This window comes from Plasmodium knowlesi (genome assembly GCF_000006355.2).
Source record: "Plasmodium knowlesi strain H genome assembly, chromosome: 9".
In the NCBI taxonomy this organism is placed as follows: Eukaryota; Apicomplexa; class Aconoidasida; order Haemosporida; family Plasmodiidae; genus Plasmodium; species Plasmodium knowlesi.
In genome coordinates, this window is record NC_011910.2 from 1,581,549 (window position 1) to 1,600,806 (window position 19,258).

Here is a 19,258-nt window from a genome sequence, read left to right on the forward strand (position 1 = left end):
CTTAATGGCAACAAGAAAAAAGGAAAGATGTCATAAGACAGGGAAATCGAACAAACCAGGTTTCCACTCCGCCGTGTCTGATTTTTCCAATGTGTGCGATGGCCGTGCCGATGGCCGTGCCGATGTCCATGGCGATGACCATGGCGATGTCCATGGCGATGACCATGGCAATGGTGACAGGCGAGGAAACTCGGTCACTTCTCGAGTAATAAATAGTGCCATATTTTCAAACCAACTAAAGGAGAAGCATGAAAAGGAACGAGGGGAATTTCTGCAAATTGCGAAAAATGAAAAGAAGTGGGGGAAGGAAGAGTTTGTCCAACTTTCTAAAATTACTGATGGTGTGCAAAATGGCTATGTTAAAGATACCCCATGTAAATTTAAGCCTAACAAATGCAAAAAAAAAATAAACGTAACAAATGTGAAGGTACATGATAGCTCAAATGACAAAGTCGAAAAAGAGATTGACGTGACGGAGTTGTGGAGTTATTTAAGTCACGTACACAACTCAGAGGGTAGCAGGCTGAGGTACAAAATTGGCCAAATAATGGACACGCGAAATGCAAAAGGTCAATCAGAAATGGAAAATGGAAGGCAAGGGGACAACAATCCATCCAGAGGAATCGACAAAGAAGAAAAAATTAATTATGAGGAATATAAACACATGGTAAAATATATACTTCCTAGCATGGGGGAGAACAAGATAAAATACTCCTGGTGTGTTTTGAAAAGCAATTTAAATTGCCAAGGAGAAGAAATAAACTATAAGGATTTTTCCACATTTATTAATCTCAAGGGGGGAAATGACGAAAATAGCTATGTAAACAAAATTGTGTGTAGCAAGTTAAAAAACAAAATGCTAAAGTACAATTTTAATCCAGAGGATGTGAAGCTAAAAACAATTAACTACATCGACAATGTCAGGCTGAAAGCTTCGGAATTTTCCAAACAGTTTAAGGAACTCATATCGCAGAGGGAGCTAGCTGATTTGTTCAAAGGTAAAGACAAAATAAAAATTGACGACCTGGAAAAATACGTCACAGAAATAATTGAAGAACGAGGAAAGGATGTTCCTCATTCATCGAGTGGACAATGCTGGAACAACAGTGATTATTCCTACCAATCGGAGAATAAATCAAAAGGAGCAAAAAAACGAGAGGGATTGACAGAATTTAACATGAAGGCTTATATATCCACCCTGTTAACTAACAAAGACAACGAAGTGTGCGTGGATCACTTCATCAAAAATTTAAACATCGACTACGAAATGTTGAATAGCCAAAACAAAAGTATAAAAGACGCATACGATTTCTACTCCAGAAATATCCCCCCCTCGGAAGTTGTAGGGGAGTTATACGCGGAGGAATTGAAGAAGGACGAAATTAAAAGGGCAAAATTTTTAATAGAAGAAATAGACTACTCGGTGAGGAACAATTTCAAGTCAAATTATTTAGGCACAAAAAAGGAGAATAAGAAAACGGATTCGCAAGTTTCGTATTTATCCATTTACGAAATTTTTAAACATCTAGACATTGACAAAGATAGTTACATAACGAAGGAAGATTTACGTAAAAGTTTCCAAAAGTTAAAAATTAAGGATATCTCAAATACCGATGTTGACATACTGCTAAAATATATCGATACGGAAAAAAAGGGATTCATCAATGTGAATGATTTTCTGGCAAATTATCAACTTGAGGAAAAGTCTATGCTCAATTGGATTAAAAATACCAACAAGCCATATTTCGAATTCGTTAAAAATTTGCAGAGGGAGAGATATAACTCTGGCAGGGGTGCTCGTGAAAGATCCTCCAGTGACCATGTTATTAACGACAGAAATGCCAATATTGCAAAAAAATACGACGACGTGGTTGCCAATTACAACTTACAGCTGGACCCTTTTTGCCCCTCCTATGTTATAAGAGAGAGAATACGGGACAACTTCATGGCTAAGAAGGAAGACTTCTTAAACAAACACTTGAATGCTACTAGATTCCACTTAACGCAATACAAAAATACCAATAACCTGGTCCAACCAATTGAAAATTCAGATCTTTACATGAGTGAAAATTTGAGGTTTAAAACGACCTACAATTACAGTTACAACAAGTCGTAAGAAGTTTGCGCAAGGAGGTGAAGGAACATACATATCATGGATTAGCGCATGGTGACCGTGTGGTGGTGCAGACTGCTGTGATTACGAGAGGAAAGAATTAAACATGGTGTAAACCTACGGTACAGTGTAGTTCAGTATACATTGTAGTGGACAGAACTTACCTGACAACATTGCTCAATCAGACCGGCGCCTTTCCTTTTGGTTAATATTTGTTCAAAGCACATAGGACTCGTTTGCCGCAAATATTGGGAACAAGCATGCAGCGCATCAATCTTCAATAAAATACAAGGCGAACTTTTTCATTCAGTTTCTTCGCGGATTTGCGTACTTTTACATCGAGGGAGAACTTTCTCTCAGGGATTCCTAAATAAGTCTCTCCTCTTTTCTACCTACAGCTAGAAGTGATGGAGTTGCAAGTGAGCACACACACATCACCCTTTTAATTTTGAATTTTTCCTATGATTTATTTTTCTTCTTATTTTTATTTTATTATTATTTTATTTATTTTATTTTTTTTTTTTTGTAACATCATCCGGATTATTCTTCAATCGAGGCAGTCGCTTCATCCGCGCACCCATTTGATGAACCTTTTTGTTTTTAAAGAAATTGGTTAAAGTAGAAAAATGCGTACTTTAATGCGATGCTTGAGTTATGTTCGCAGGTTAATAATGATCATTTCAAGGGGGAACATTTTGTATGAACGGTTCAGGTAAAAAAAAAAAAAAAAAACATTATTAAAGAAACATTGTAAAAACGTCGCAAAGTTGTAAAACGAATTTGTTCTTAAAAGGAAAAGAGAAACGTGTGCTACTGCAACAAATATTAAATATAAAAGACAGAAAAAATTAAAAAGAAGGATATCCAAAAGTATGGGATCTTACGATAAGTGAAAAAAATAGGAAATATTAAAATTGTCATGAAGTAAGCCACTTTTTTTTTTTTTTTTTTTTTTTTTTTTTTTTTTTTTTTTTTCTTCTTCACGGGGGGATAATCAAAATGGTTCATATATATATATATATATATATATATATATATATATATATATGTGCCTGCCCCGTGAGTTTTACGACGATTCTAACGCATGGAGGAGGAAAATTCACGCATCCGCGAACCGGTGTATAAAATGGCATATATAACATTCGGGGCATTTTCCATGCAGGCTTTTCCGCCTACACGATCTTTCTACCCTATTGCTGCGGCGAACACTATGGGAAAAGAATTGCACGTGGAACATAATAGCTGCTGGTGTAATAGAACGGTTCCACTACGGGTAGGTAAGTCCTCACCACTCTTTCTCCTTCAGCATATTCATTCTTTTTTTTGCCTGAACTTTTTTTTAATTCTTCTTCTTTTTCACTTCCCTCCTTTGAAGATTCGTCTTTTAGTTCTTTCTTATCTTCGTCCTTCTTCTTTTTTTTATCTTTGATTACTTTTTTATTCGATGAGCACACGGTGGACGATTCGACCGGGGTGTAATAAACATAGTAATAGTAATATGGGTAGTAGTATGTCTCTGGGGTCAAGGTGTATTTTTTCGTCGTGCCAAAGCAACCTGTCGATTTAGAGCTTACGACATATTTCCACGTCATGCCTAGGGGGTAATAGTATGTCCTTGCTGGTTGCGGTCCTGCGGAAAAAAAAAAAAAAAAACATATACAGCTGTATATGTGCTAATGTTCACGTGCATGGACATATTTTGCAACGAAAAGAGGCTCCTCTCAAGCTACGCATTGGATGAATTTTCCACATATAAATGACGCGCGAACGTACATATATATATAGAGCTAATTTTCTTTTTTTTTTTTTTTAATTACTTAAATAGACGCAATCATATGTATCTACAACTAGAGGACTCATTCTGTTCGCTTTTCTTGTGTCTACTCTCTTGAGGTGTAAAATTTTTGCGCGCAGGGATTATTGCTATACGTATGTATGTTGTTGTAAATATCAATGTATATTGCGTAAAGGGGGATATTTAGCTGAAGGAGTTTTTCAAACCAATGTGTATAAATAAAATTTCGTTTTTGAAATTTTATTTAAATGTTTTTATTGTGATATTTTTAATTTAATTTTTAACACAACGAATGGCCTTTTTTTTTTTTTTTTTTTTTCGTTTTCTCTGAATTAATTTTTAAATGCCTTTGTGTGTGACATTCCTTATGAGCAGTTTTTTCTGCTTTTTCGTTTTTGCCATTTTTCTCCCTTTGTTTTTTTTTTTTTTTTAAATGATTTAATGTGGAAGACGAATAAAAAGAGCGAAAAATCATTTCAAGCTCAAAAGCTCTGAAACATCAGGAACAGTTGTACATATTTGTGACATCCCTGTAGAAGAGGAACAAAATATGCCTCCATTTCACTAGTTTATTGAAATTTTTCCTTTTACAGATTTGTTCTTTCCCCTATTTTTTGTTAATAAAGTCCTCTGCTAACATTAATTGCTCACGCAGTTTGCATGCATGAGTGTGAAAAATATGAAAAGGCATTGTCTTCCATCAAAGTGGGAAGAAAAATTTGTGCTCACCGACCTATTTTACTTGGTTCTGTTTTGCTTCATTTTATCCTTTTGTGGGAACCCAAACTTCGTTTGCATGTAACGTACTGAACACATAACGTATATCCGCCTTTTTGTCAACATTGGCCGATTCTCACATGTCAATGCTTAATCGCGCATAGGAGGAAAAACGTTCCAATTGACCCATCTGTGTGTGCGTTTCTGTTCATTTGTAGGAACTCTCACAGCAGTGTCATAGACAACAGATTAAACAGCGTGCATGGTGGGAAAAGTGTGTAGGTACATTTGGCGCCTTATTATTATTATTTTTTTTTTCTCCCCAAAGGATTAAAACACGTGAAAAATATGGTGATGAAAACAAATCCCTTTAAAAGGGCAAAAATTAAACATTATAGCTGCATGCTCATTTGGTAAAATAAAAAAAATATATATACTTTTTTTAACGAGATTTATGCGGAGCGCAGTATGAAATGGTGGAGACCTCTTGTACAGAACTACCTACAAAAAGATATGAAACAAAATTGATGGTTTCCTTCAACAAATTCGCCGTTTCCCATAAGTGACTGGCACGCTGGGGTTCCTGATCACGTGTGCCAAGGGGGGCTATTTTAAAAAAGATGGAACACACAATGGGCCAAATAAAGGGACAATTTATTTTCCACGTAAGATTGCAGAAAATAGAAAAACATAGGCTCTGCAAAGAAAACAAACGGAGGCATAATTGTGTTAAGAAAAAAGTACGGTTTAAAAAAAATGATCACTACACAGGTGTTCACCTCAAGTGAATTAAAAAGACTTAAAAAAAAAGAAATGAAGTTCACTCTGTATCTTCATAAATTGTAATCACTAGAAAATATTTATTCCTCTACTTTGTTATATGAGGTATGAGCAATAGAGGTGTGGGAATTTTCCTCGGTCTATAATAAGTGTAGCACTGTATAGGAGCAAAGCGTGATGCTATTTTCTCCGTTTCTCCCCTTCCTACTTCATTATATATATATATATACTTTTTTTTTTTTTTTTTTTTTTTTTTTTTTTTCCTCCTATTTTGCGCATTAATCATTTGCACCTTTAAAAGAAATCCTACACTCATTTTTGCGCTCTCATTTTCGCCTCTTAATTTTGTCCTCCCCAAATGCTTGCCCTAAATTTTTCCTTTCTAATTCCAAAGTGAATTCTGCAAAAGGTCATGTCCTATGAGTACAAATAAATGATAATAAAATAAAAAAACGCAGATTTTCCTACGCGCGTAATTGTCCTGGAGGGGGAATTAAAAAAAAAAAAAAAAAGGAAGGGCGCGCAATTTATTGTTATTTTTAAGCGAGCCTGCCTTGGGAACTTGTCTATGTACATATGTGTCCAAACATGCCAACATATGAACCCATGTCTATGCATACATATCCACGAATATCTCCACAAACAAGCATACGCATGCACGCGCAGTGCGTTGCCCCTCCAACCCAGCATTTACAATGCCAACTGAAAATAAAAATCTTGTGAATAACGTGATTTACGAGTGCCATGGGAAATTAAAGTTGTACATAAAAGTAAAGCAGAAAATTACCAACCATGGCGCAGTAAGCAAGGAAGTGGAGGAACTGGAAGAGCGTTATAAAAAGTGTGTAAATTCGAACCCGGCACAGTTTCGTCAAGTGCAGTATATGTACGATGGTGGTGCTAAGGACGACGCCAAGTTATTCAGCTGTGCCGACTGCTCCAACGAGGATAAAATGAATAAAGACATATTAAATGGCTTGTTGAGGAGTCACGGAGAATATGGAAGTGGCTGTGTCGTCTCATTTATTAGGAACGCGAACAAGTCGCACACATGTAAATACAACAACGATGGGGTTAAAAGGAATGACCCCGTTTATAGACATAGCCATGTGCAAATAAGAAACTTGGTAGATTTTTTCTTTAAAAAAAAAAATGAACAGAAAAGGTACTCATTAAGATATGGCCTCCTGAATTCACGAAGTTGGTACGACCTTTTACAAAATTGTTGTGAGAATAAAAAGTATTACCAAAAAATAAAAAGTTGCACTTTAAGGGGCAATGAAAAAAACATCAAAAGTAGAATTAAAAGTGAGAAGGAGAGGAAATTAAATAGCTCTTTCCAGAGTGAATTAAAAGAATTCAGAGAAAAAACAACCCCAGTAGAATTTTCAGACCCGCAAAAGTTAAAGGATATACTCGACTTTGCAGCAAAAGAGAGGAAATCCTTCCGGAGTGATGCTATAAAAAAGGGAGAACATTTCTTCTGTACATTAATCAGCATACACATTAGCAGCGTAAAAGGGAGCGAAGCGCTAAATAGGGATTTTGTGAGCGATGGTGAAAGTGACATTGTGGGGAGGAACAACTTCTTCTTTGTTAACGTTTATTGCGGTGGGCAGGGGAAAAAAAAAGAGACAGAAGAGGCTAATATTTTTGAAGAGGCTAATATTTTCGAAGAGGCTGATAACGTCGAAGTGAATATGGCGCTCGCTCAGTTGAGCAGATTCGTTAGACAAACCTCCACGGGGGAGGGTTCCCTGGTGAATGTTTCAAATTTTAACAGAGTAGCAAAAATGATATGCGAAATATATTGCAATATGGCTGACATGCACTGGAATGTCCACCTCAACATGTGCAGCGATTCTGGTATGAAGGAAGAGGACGAACCGATTTTCAAGTTCCTCTGCTCGGTTGATGCCCCCTTGGAGGAATTCCTCAAGGTGTACATAAATTATGTAAAGAAATCCCAAATGGAAGGAGAAAATTTGTGGAAAAAAGACGAAGATGAAAAGGATGAGAAACACTCAGAAAAGGAGGAAATGCCACAAAAATCGGAAACGCTGAAAAGGATAGAAGATGCCCTATTTGGTACTATTTCCTTGGATGAAGAATCCAAATCTTATTTAATAAAAGAAGTGATTAATTTACCGGAGCAATACATAAACAAATTGACCTCATTAAACAAAACACTACAACATAATTATGCCTTCTTTAAGGAAAGTGAAAAAAAATTGCAACATAGCATTGCGCAAATAGTGGAGAAGCAGAACAAAATGATGAAAGACTATCAGGAGGAGGAAAAAAAAAGAAAAAATGAAATAATTCAAATTCTTGAAGAAATATCATTTGTCAGCGAACAAAATATGCAAATAAAAAATGAAATAGAAAACCATAGAGGGTTGAATTTCAAATATGCGGAAATCGAGAAGGATAGACAAGAGCAGCAGTTGAAGAAATTCCAGTCAGTCGATACTATCCTTGACAGAGAGTTCGAATCGTTCCTCAAGTTTAGACACGAGTCCTTAGTAAATAGCGAGAGGGTAGGTATATCCAACAACAAAAGGGAAGAGCAAACTGCTGATGATGCTAATTCCACTTCGCAAGCTGCTATAAGAGATATCCAGAAAAAGGACGAAGAACAATACTTGAAAAATTTAAACGAAGCGATGAACCATGCGGAGAAAATATTTCGGGAAACTCAGGACATGAGGTAATGATCCAGAGAATTTTTGCCGAGTTTTGTATCCCCCCAAAACATGGCGTGGAAAATGATGGGGAATTGTCTTCCATGAACTGATGCATAATGGCGGAGTAGATCGAAAAAAAAAGGAAGAGGCACTTCCAACTTTTTGTAAACAAAGGATTAGCGCACATGTGCGGTGCACATATAAACTGTGAGAATATTTGTTTTTCCCCTTGCGTTTTAGATGATACATAATATATGATACATTTTTTTTTTTTTTTTTTTTTTTTTTTTTTTTCTCCCGCTGCGAACTGTTCAGGAAAAAGTATGACGAGGCCATACGGCAGAGGGCGGAATTGTTTTCCATTTTAAAGGACACCGCGATGAAGTTCAACGAAAGAGCAAATCTTCTGATGAACAATTTTAAAGGCACAAAGGGTTTGAAACTGGTAACCCCCATAGAGGACAAGTGCGTAAACTTCATGGAAAAATACGAGCGCCAAAGCTTAGTTATAAATAATGACATGCGCGAGTATAAGGCTCTACTGGAGGAGCTACAGACACGCAATTTTAATGAGACACAGCTGCGTTGGATTCACAAAATGAATTCTTTGTCCAGGCATTTTTAGAGGTCTCCGCATATGCATGTGGTGTGGAGTGCGGCATGTGCACACACAAGTGCGGCGTAAGGAACGTTCAGGGGAAGGACCCATAGGGGCGCTTCAAAGTTGGGAAATTCAAAAATTAAGGGGATTCGCAAAAAATTGTGACATACTTAGGGAGAAAGAGAATAATCTTTGCATTTCCACTGTTATCATTTAGTCATAATTCTGCCATTATTTTAGTGGTGCATTTTCTGGCATTTTTTTTTTTTTTTTTATCTTCAATTTTTAACATTTTTTAAATGGTGCATTCCTTTTTTTTTTTTTTTTTTTTTTTTTTTTTCCTTATTTTCCCTTTTTTACGTATTTTCCCATTTAGCATCCTTGTGCATTTGCCACTTTTGGACAATTTCGTGCTAAACGAATGTCTTACATAATGGGGCAACCTAACAATTTTTACAATTTTTTTTTTTAATAAAAATATACGACTTTGCAACTGATCTTGGTGTCAGAAAAATTCGTAAATGATGTCTCAGTAGGGCATTGTTGAACTGACAGGTGAAATTTGTTTGTGCACGCTCGGGGATGCATATACAACACGCGCATGCGCATGTGTGTTTGTATGTGTATGCTTATGTACATACGTATGCCGAGGAGGAAAATACAAATTCTGAAAATTGTGTAAGAGTGCTTGTTGCACGTTTTGCGGTGCATGGTAAGTCCATCCTTAGATTTTCCCAATTTTGCAAATGTGGTAAAAAAAAAAAAAAAAAAAAATCCCCACAAAAAAATTAAAGAAAAAGTGCCTCCATTTTTTTTTTTTTTACATTCACCAATTTGGTCTCCGTTTGAACATTTATGAGAATGCGTGTACTGGTGGAGGAACTTAGACAAAATGAAGAATATCAAATTAGTTCAAGCGATTTTTTATGGGAATCGTGGAAGTGTTCTTTTTTTTAGACATTTTCCTTACAAATGTGTAAAAGAATACAGATTTTTTTTTTTTTTTTGTAATCCTCTTTGAGGGAAAATTAAAAACTTTGCAATACTAAGCGGAAGTGTACATGCTTTGCGCGGACATGTTTATTTTTACTTCTTTTGGATTTATTTTCGAATTTTTTTTCGTTGTGTTTGAGTTTTTCCAATTCGCAATTTTTTTAGACAGTTGGTCTTGCCTCGACTGTAACCCATTTTTGCCGCTTTTATGTTTTCTTATTGATAGACGTATATATGCATGGAAGGAAGTATGTTCCAAGCTGCATATGCATATTTATGAGTGTATTTCCTTCCATTCATGTGTGTATCAAAATTGCATATGTCCTGCAACAGATTTCCTTACATGCGCAATTTGTTCAATTCCGATCGCTTTTGAGGGATACATAGAGTAATCCCCTCAAAGCAACACCTTATATCTGTGATTTTTTTTTTTTTTTTTTTTTTTTTTTTTTTTTTCATGCTCATTTTTCTTACCCCTTGAGAGGAAATTTATATTTTGGAGAAGTGTTCTCCTTTTGTCATTCCACCTGTGCACAAGGGGGCAATCTCAAATATGTCCTCCGGGATGAGTACATAGAGAATCCTCTGCGTCTATGTGTATATTGACGGTTAAGCCTGTGTGAAAATTCGATCACCTCATTCAAATCTGAAGCGCAACGAAAAATGAGCAGTCAGTACGAATTTGGCTTCTATGAAAATACCATGAAAAGACAACTTAGGGATTACGAAACGCATTCAGACATTTCTTGCAAAATCGGATATAGCGACTCCGAATCGGAAGGAGTAGCTTCCATAAAGGACGTACCATATTATGCATATAACCATAATTTGAACAATTCTAAAAAGGAGAAATTAGAAAAACCCGTTTGGAAAAGTATTTATGATATTGAGGAGACAACCAAAAATTCGTTTTCCGATTATGAGTACAACAGAAATGGACAGTGTGATAGTGGAGTGGAGTCGCCAAGGTTTGGAAATACGTCGGGGGAGGAGGACACAGAGGAACAGTTCCATCAGAATGAGGGAGAAGAATCATATGCAGAGGAGGATGAAGATGACGAAGATATGGAAGGTGGAAAAATCGGAAAAATGGCTCCGATGAGAAAAGTCAATCAAATGGAAGACACCGAAGAAGACGAGTGGGGAAAGGAACAAATCAAGGCAGCTAGTCATCCTCAAAAATTATATCCACTCAGAAAAGAAGGCGATCAAATAGGATCCCTCCCTTTTAGGCAATCATATGGAAATTTTCTGAATGAAGGTACGCACATTGCTAACCATCTGAGTTATGATTTTAGAAAGGAATTTGAAAATAATATGTACAACAACTTGAGTGCCTTTAAAAGTACCCAGAATAAATATTCTGTCGACGAAGGTGATGATGCGTCCAGGCATTTCCTCAAACCCAAGACATTTAAGGACAGTAATGGTTTATTTGATGACTTGGGGGAGGAGAAGTTGGATATCGACTTCTTGAGAAGGGAGCATGAGAAGCTAATGAAGGAGGGGGCATCGGTGAAGGCGGAAAATACTGGAAAAGAGACGAACGTGAAAAACTGGACTAACACTATCAACGCGGTAAGTGTGGCGAAAAGATCAAATGGTTCTACCACACCAGGACAGTCCTTCCACAACCCCGATGGCGCCAAACAGAAGAGCAAACAAAATGTTATAAAATTAAAAAAAAATAATACACACCAGTATGTTGAAAATAGTGTAGATAGGAACTCCACTTTATCATCCGGCAACAGCACGTCAGATACCTACGAACAGGATTTTGTAGGCAAAGGGAAGGTGCACTTTAAGAGCGAGCAAATGGACAAGGAGGGTGCTGCAGATTGGGGGAACCCTATTGGGGGAGAAGATGACAACCATGAGGAGGATGAGGAAGAGGAGGTGGACGAAGAGGAAGAAAATGATGAGGAGGAGGAGGATGACGATGGAGAGGAAGACGATGACGAAGCGGATGATGATGCAGAAGAGGAGGAGGAGGAAGTGAGTGACGAGATGGAAGACAACACGGACGATGCCTTCGCACACCAAGCTAAAACCGCCGATCATCCAGTGCGAAAACAAGAAAGAGGACATCCTAATACGAGGGAGAAAAATATCACATACAAGAAAAATACTGGAGAAGGAGACGACACAGACCAGAAGAAAGGGGGGTCTACGCCAAGCCGAAGGGATGCAGAAAGAGAAAATACACCGTTGAAGGGGGGAGAAGACGATGATCGCATGAAGGAACTCATTGCGAAACAAATGAAGTTTCAGTGGTGGAAGGTTCACGAAAAAACGACTAGTCCAAAGGACGTAGCAATGTCACAGGAGGGAAATGAAGATAAGGGAAATGAAGATGAGGGAAATGAAGATGAGGGAAGTGAAGATAAGGGAAAGATATTAAATCGTTATGAAATACCAAAAGATATCTCCTACTATGTGGAAAGATATCAAAGGAGAAAGGATGGAAATACTTCAGGTAAAAGCGATGAGACAATGAAGGATGGTAAAGAGGGAAAGGGAGAGTTAATTGAGGAGGACTTCATCGATGGTAAGACTAACCCGCGTAGTTACATCAGTAAAGGGAATTTCAAAGTAGAGGAAATGTATTATAAGAACCACGAGAAGGTTAGTAGTTACCCATTTTTAAGTGAACAATTTGGGGGAGTGCATAATGGAGGAGATGCAGATGATACAGGTGAAGCAACTGGAGAGGCGCCACAAAATGGAGATGTCCTCAGCCAAGGAAGCTTCGTAGCCTCATCCCCCACAGATGGTATCAAAAAGGTCGTGCATAATAACGAAATTGAAGAAGGAGTATTTGAAATTTTTAATCCAACGAAGGAACAGTACTCTAATAAAAGTAGCACGAAAGGAAAGGAAGTACATACAGGTGTTGACATTAGAGGGGGTGGTTCATCATGTGACTATTTTTTTTATGATGACAAGACGGGGGAGAGAATTATTTTGCAGGCATCACCAGAGGGAAATTTGAACCGGGAGAATTATATAACTGATGGGAATTCTCCCTCCATGGACGAAATATATGATAAAATAAATGCCCACTTTGGCGAACATATGAACAGGAACAACTACATGCAGATTAAGGCGGAGGACATTCATAGCGGTAATAAAAATATTCGTCCAAGTAAAATGGGATCACAGAATGGGCAATTTTTAGAAGGAGAGAAAAAAAAAAAAATGGATATCTTCTTAAACTACTTAAAATGCATTGATGGGGATTCATTAAATAAGGCCTTCCAATACTTCGTCGAAAATGAGAATGACGAAAGTGTGAAGAAGCAACTGGAAATTTGCTTAATGGGAAAGGAAAAGGAGAGGACAGCAAATAAAGGTACATTGACTGATGCGCAAACAAGCACTCTAGTAGTGAGCAATCAAGACACGCAAACGGTTAGCGCAAGTTTGAAGAATGAACAAATTCAGACGAACAGTAAGGGAGATAATATGGAGGATAATTTTATGCAGACGGATATAAAAGATGTGAACACCAAATTGTATGTTAAAAACGAGATGATAAATAAGAAGACAAGTGTGGATTCTATTTTTTTTAGAAGCTTAAGCAGGGATGACAAAAATAACCCGAAAAGTGATGCTGAAAATGGTGAAGAAGTTATACAATTTGAAACAAGCGAAAAGAAAAAGGACAAGGACCCTTCTCATGATGAGCACAATCCTGCGGATAATAATATAAGTCGGGAAGAATACAACGAACTGAAAAAGATAAACGAATTGAAAGAAAAAATTCTAGAAAAAATTAAAAATTGTTATGATAACATGAGCGAAAATAATGACGAGGAAGCTGCCATCCTAATGCTTCATGATAGGAAGGAAGGAAATAATTTGTGGAGTTCCAACGGGATGGATAAAAGTAGCAATGGTTATGATGAGCGAAGCAAGAATTGCAGTGCTAAGGGGAAGAAGAAAAAAAGAAGCAAAGGCGTTCTCACGATGGAAACATTGGAGTCGATGAAATCTTTCGAAAAAGAAATGAATTTGTTAAAATCGCACAACGAAAGGTTAAAAAGGAGAATTGAAAAATTGTATGGAGAGAAGGAGAAGCTAAAAAGTGATTACGCCAAGATGGAAAAAATTAAGGAAAGCCAAGATAGCCTTTTTCTAGCAACGGAAAAGCATATAGAGAAGTTACACGACCAGTTGGATAATCTGTCAAGACAGAACGAAAACATGAAGGGAGATTTGAAGCAAAAAAATATTCAAATTATTGCGCTTGAGTCACAAATAGATTTAGATGATGCATCTGGAAATAATAACGAAAGGGAAGATTCTATGGAGGAATTCGTACAGCAAAAAATATGCAAACCAAGCGGAGATAAGACAAAGAATAAGCAGCCCTTGCTCGAACTGAACAGACAATTAGACAATTTCAAGGGACAAATAACAGATAAAAATATAATAAAGGAACAAATAAACCAGATGCAAAAACAACTGCACAATCTAAAAGATGATATTAAAATGATGGAATCTCTAAAAATGGAAAATGAAAAATTGAAGAAATTGTTAAGTAGGAAAAATTCAAACCTTAACGAGTATGAAAAGAATATAGATAAGTTAGAAAGAAATATTGGAATTTTGAACGATCATAATTTTGATTTGCGTAAGGAAAACACAAAATTGAGTGCAAATATGATGGCCTTATCACGTTGCGATGAGACCATAACTGATGCCTTCGACCCAGCGCAAAAGGTAACTCGTTCAGATGGCAAGGAAGCATACAATGGACAAGAAATAATCGATAGAGAAAACAAAATAAGGGATTTAGAATCACACGTTGATAAATTGAAGCAAACCATTTTTGATCTGAAGGAAGAGATCTTCGACTTGAAGGAAAAAAACGTCGAGTTGAAGAAATCAGCCATGCTGCACAACACTGACGACATCCAAACGGTACAATCAGAGGCGGAGAAAATATATGTCGATAAAATTAACATGCTAAAAGGGAAGTTAGAAGAAAGTAAAACCAAAATTAACATGCTTAACGGTTTGCTCAAAACGTCGAACAATCAAACTACTCAGTTGAATAAGAAGGTCAGGACAATACTGAAAGAAAATAAAGCCTGGCAGAAAAAATATGAAAAATGCCTCATCTATTTGGAGAGCCTTAAGGAGAAATATGATGAAGAAGTTTTAAAAATTCAACGAGGCAAAGCTTCTTTCGTTGGGGGTGCTTCTAGGGAAGCGAGTGCGTCACCTCTGTGTAGTGGAGGAAGATGGATCAAGGAACAAAATGGACAGAATGCTCTTAATACCAATGCCTCAATAAAACAAAATCCTCCAAAGTGTTTCCAAGGGGAAATTCATCCAGATGAAGAAGTTCCTCTTGAAGAGGAAAAGAAAGGAGAAATGGAACATGTTAACAGTGCAGACGCGAAAGGTAATTGCCCAGGACGGATGGATAGTCATATCAGAAGAACCTTGAATCATAAAGATGAAGAGAAAGAAAATGAAAATGTGGGTAAGTGGTACAATGTTTCAAAAAATAAAGGTGCAGAATCCGATGGAAACCTTTTCCTTCCCCTTGGTGAGAACTCAAAGGCGAGTTTCAATTTGGTTCAGAACGAAAACAATGAAGTTAGCATAAATGACATCTTCGAAATTGACAACATCACGAAAGATATCCATCGTATGTTCTCCGATAATGAGGAGAGTTTACATGTGAATGGGGAAAATGGATCCTACTTCACCGAAAGGGATACACATCATTACACTGAAAAAGTTATGAAGGCCGAACATAAGGGCAGAAGGGAGGGAATCTTAAAAAGTATAGAAAAAATATACGTAGCGAATAGGATAAAGGAGATGAACGAAGATATTCATAAATATATAATTCAAAGGAAAGAAAAAATGGACAAACAGTATGGTACGAATTTACTACATAAAGGAGATACTCAGAATAAGGGAAACACCCAAGGCGATTGTTCACAGGGAGATTACACTAATTTGTCGCTTAAAGGAAAAGAACACTTGGATGATGTTACACAGGATGATTGCACCACAACCGAACAGGTGTACTATCCGTATGAAATTCCCCAGTTAACCCAAAGGAACCCTACCGCTGATAAAATCAGCTTCACCGATACACATGTAGTCAGAGGCACTGAGGAATCCTATCTTCTGAATAACCATTTAAGAGCCGGAAACGAAACGAATATCTCGCACAGCGGCGAATTCCCAAATGTGTCAAACAACTCTATGCAGAAGAGCGAAAAAAATTTGAGAAGCGTGTTCAGGTATAAAATAAACGGTGACGAGGAAGATGTCCAAATAGGGAATTACATGGGGGGCAATTACCCACAAAGTAACAATGGCACAAAAAGCAGGATCGACAAAACGCAGAAAAGCGGAATGAACGAATTGAGGAACTCAAAATTTGGTAACCAGATCATGGACGAGATTTACACTAAGGAAAATTTGAATAGATTTCCCACCGTAAGTAGACATAACACTTTAGTAGATGATAATGAATCCACAATGAATCATTTGAACTCTCTGAGGTATAATCCGTATGAACGTAACAACGTGTCGTGTGGCATCACCACAGATGTAAGAAAGTTGGATATTCCGAGAGAGGACATTAGGAATAACAACCCCAATAGCAACGATAAGCCAAAAGATGAACCAAACGGAAAGGATGAAAATATTAAAAACAGGAAATCGGAGGCATGGATAATTGACATCAAAAATAATGAAGTGTTCCCATATAGGAAGTTGCAGAATACGCTTCTAACGGATGAAGAAATACACGTGAATTTGGAAGGAGGTCCAAAAAGTGGTAAAAATAAGGCTCCAAAAAAAGGCCAAGCTGGTCTGAAAGGACCAAAAAAGAAGGAAAAGGTAACCAAGCTCACTCAGAGGGAAGGAAAAAAAAATGGTGAAAATAATCGCATGAAAAAAAACACAAATTTTAGGACATTCCTGCGCAATCAGAAATGCACAAAGGGACAGTTAGCCAAAAAGGCAAAGAGTAATGAAAAACTACACCTACTGGTTAATAACATATCTAAACTAGTTAAGAACAAAATAAAGGAGGAACTAAGCAACAAGAATATTTCTAAGGACATACTGAACTTTGAGATTACGAAAATAAAAAAAAAAAAAAATAGATCAAAGGACAGTTTGCATAATAAACGGCAGGATACCACCATCATCTTGAGCAATGATTCCATGTCCCTATCGTCTGAAACACTAAATGGAACGTTAGAAACGGAAGGCGGTTTGCACAAGTTCGGAAAGGAGCGTAATGAGAATGCGACTTCTTCCGCTAGTGAAAGGGGCACACGCATGCATGCAAGCACGAATTCCACAGACAGTTCCATGGATATTAATTCTGGAAAAATTGGTGTGGAAGGAACCAGAGAAATGTGTGAAACGCGTTATACAAATGGTCCACATATCGGCAATCCACCGAGACAGCCAAACCATAAACATAGCGCGAGTGAGGCGTTTACCGGTAAAAAGAACTCCCCCCTAGTAGGTAAAGAAGATTATCTATATGACGATTTAATGTCCACCAATTTTATGTTAAATAATATCAGCCTTAACAATGCCACGTGCTTAGGTCCAAATATGATTGGCATCGAACAAAACTTTCCACCAGAATTAGCCCTTGCCAACATGAAAGGGGAAGAAGCACTCCACATGAATAAACTCCCCATGAGCTATTTAAACAATATGAACTTATGTCACAACGCAGATAGAAATAGAACATTCCACATGGGTCATAATAGCTTTATGGAGATGAACCCTTTAACCGGTGGAAAGGGCGGAGCTTTCGCTTCGAAACCGTTGGACTGTAACCATGGCAATGAGGAGAAGAAGGCAAACATAAATAACATTCCAATTAATGGGGATTTAAAAATGAACATGGGGATGCTTCATAACGAGGTAGGAGGTCAAATGGCAACACATGCATACTATGGAGTTAATAAAGGCGTCGAGAATTTTAACAAACCGTGGGATGTAAATACGATAAGTGGTGATTACCAAGGAGTAGGCAGTGTGCCGATAGGAGGTATGTATTATCCCCCCGCCGCAAACTACGTCAACAGCGACAACACCATTTTCCAAGTTGAGAAGCTGAACAGCTCCTTCCTTTTCGACATTAACTCGCTGAGGCCTGAAGCGAACCCCCCATTTTATGATCACTCCTTTTTAAATTACAACCAGATGGACAGAAGCAGTGTGAAGGAGGGAAATGAGGAATACACGTTACTCAGCAGTGAAGGAATTCCTAACTTTTGTAATGAGGAAAAGAGTACAGTTGGTGCAAACTCCAATAGCAGTCATGTGCCCCCCCCCAATTGCAACAAAGCCATATCGCATAGTCAACCGGAAATAGATGATAAACCATGCGAAGATAATGGAACGAAGGACACGAAGGACACTAATGATAGGAATGATAGGAACGAATGTGGGAAGATAAAGGAATATTTGCGAGACAACCAGAAGGGGGGCCTCAAAAATACTAGGAGGTCCAAATCGGTGGACCTTAAAAAGGTAGGAGTGAGAAACTCCTGGACTAATGACACCCTTTCCGAGAAGCCTAAAATGAAGACGCAAATATTTAACTACTCAGGAAATAGAAAAAACGGACTGAGAGATATGTCAACATATGCTGATAAAGTTCTTGAGGATATGAAGTCCCTCATCCCTTCGAACGTCAGTAGCATACTTGAGAAATCTCCCAGAGGGGGAAAGGTCAGTAGTAGTGTTAACGAACTCGTTCCTATTAAGTGCAATTCTAATGGAAAGGTAAACCAGAGTAAAAACCCCAATATGGGTGATGAAGATAAGGTAGGTATATTGGGCAAAGAAAATGATAAACTGCTGCATTTGCACAAAGAGGGGATCATTATTAAGGGCAATTCTGTAGATGCCAATTTAGACGGTACGACTAAGACATCTGATTTGAGCCATACATCGCAGGATACCCTTCCATCATTTAGCATAAAGGAACGAGAAAGGGTAAACTCCATGAGGAAGTACAATATGGAAGACAGCGGATATGTGAGGGACATAAACAAATCGAATGATACGAAAAGGAATGACTATTTTTTAGATGGGGTAAATAATGAGGACGTACTGCTAGGCAAACACTACTCTCGTGATGGAGAGCAAAACAAAAACTTCACTTCGTTGGAAGAAAAGAATAGTGATGAACATGGAAAAGTAAATACCCATTTAGGTAGTAACATGGGTGACATAGCGTTCTCTGACATTAGGGACCTTCCCCTCAACACATTTAGGTTGGATAATATGCTAAAGGAAATGCACATAAATAGTTACGCAAATAACGGAAGCAATGTCTTAGGTAATTCCATAATTCCCAATCCTAGTTTTGTTGAAAACGGATTGACATATAAAAACCGTACGGAAGAAAAACATCAATTTCAGTCTGAAACTCGAAAGAGCTTAAGCAGCTTCCGGGAAGCTTTAAAAAAACAAGGGATTTTGGGTTAGAAAATTATGTACAAATATGTTACCCTTCCCCAAGTGGGTCCACTTATCCACCCACTGTGTTCTGTATGATACTT

The 19,258-nt window shown here is 37.5% G+C and overlaps 4 protein-coding genes across 4 annotated transcripts; 3 read left to right on the forward strand and 1 right to left on the reverse strand.

The window, feature by feature from the left end:
• Positions 1-4: 4 nt before the first annotated feature.
• On the forward strand, positions 5-2,116 carry PKNH_0935900 (calcium-binding protein, putative; the record flags this gene model as incomplete). Its single annotated transcript, XM_002259347.1, has 1 exon — positions 5-2,116. One exon carries the CDS (start codon positions 5-7, stop codon positions 2,114-2,116), a length of 2,112 nt encoding a protein of 703 aa, XP_002259383.1.
• Positions 2,117-3,321: 1,205 nt separating this feature from the next.
• On the reverse strand, positions 3,322-3,973 carry PKNH_0936000 (sporozoite surface protein essential for liver stage development, putative; the record flags this gene model as incomplete). Its single annotated transcript, XM_002259348.1, has 2 exons — positions 3,322-3,743; positions 3,931-3,973. 2 exons carry the CDS (start codon positions 3,971-3,973, stop codon positions 3,322-3,324), a joined length of 465 nt encoding a protein of 154 aa, XP_002259384.1.
• Positions 3,974-6,100: 2,127 nt separating this feature from the next.
• Positions 6,101-8,717, forward strand: PKNH_0936100 (conserved Plasmodium protein, unknown function; the record flags this gene model as incomplete). The annotated part of the gene is made up of 2 exons (XM_002259349.1): positions 6,101-8,115; positions 8,408-8,717. 2 exons carry the CDS (start codon positions 6,101-6,103, stop codon positions 8,715-8,717), a joined length of 2,325 nt encoding a protein of 774 aa, XP_002259385.1.
• Positions 8,718-10,349: 1,632 nt separating this feature from the next.
• PKNH_0936200 (conserved Plasmodium protein, unknown function) lies at positions 10,350-19,184 on the forward strand (the record flags this gene model as incomplete). Its single annotated transcript, XM_002259350.1, has 1 exon — positions 10,350-19,184. One exon carries the CDS (start codon positions 10,350-10,352, stop codon positions 19,182-19,184), a length of 8,835 nt encoding a protein of 2,944 aa, XP_002259386.1.
• Between the last annotated feature and the right edge of the window lie 74 nt (positions 19,185-19,258).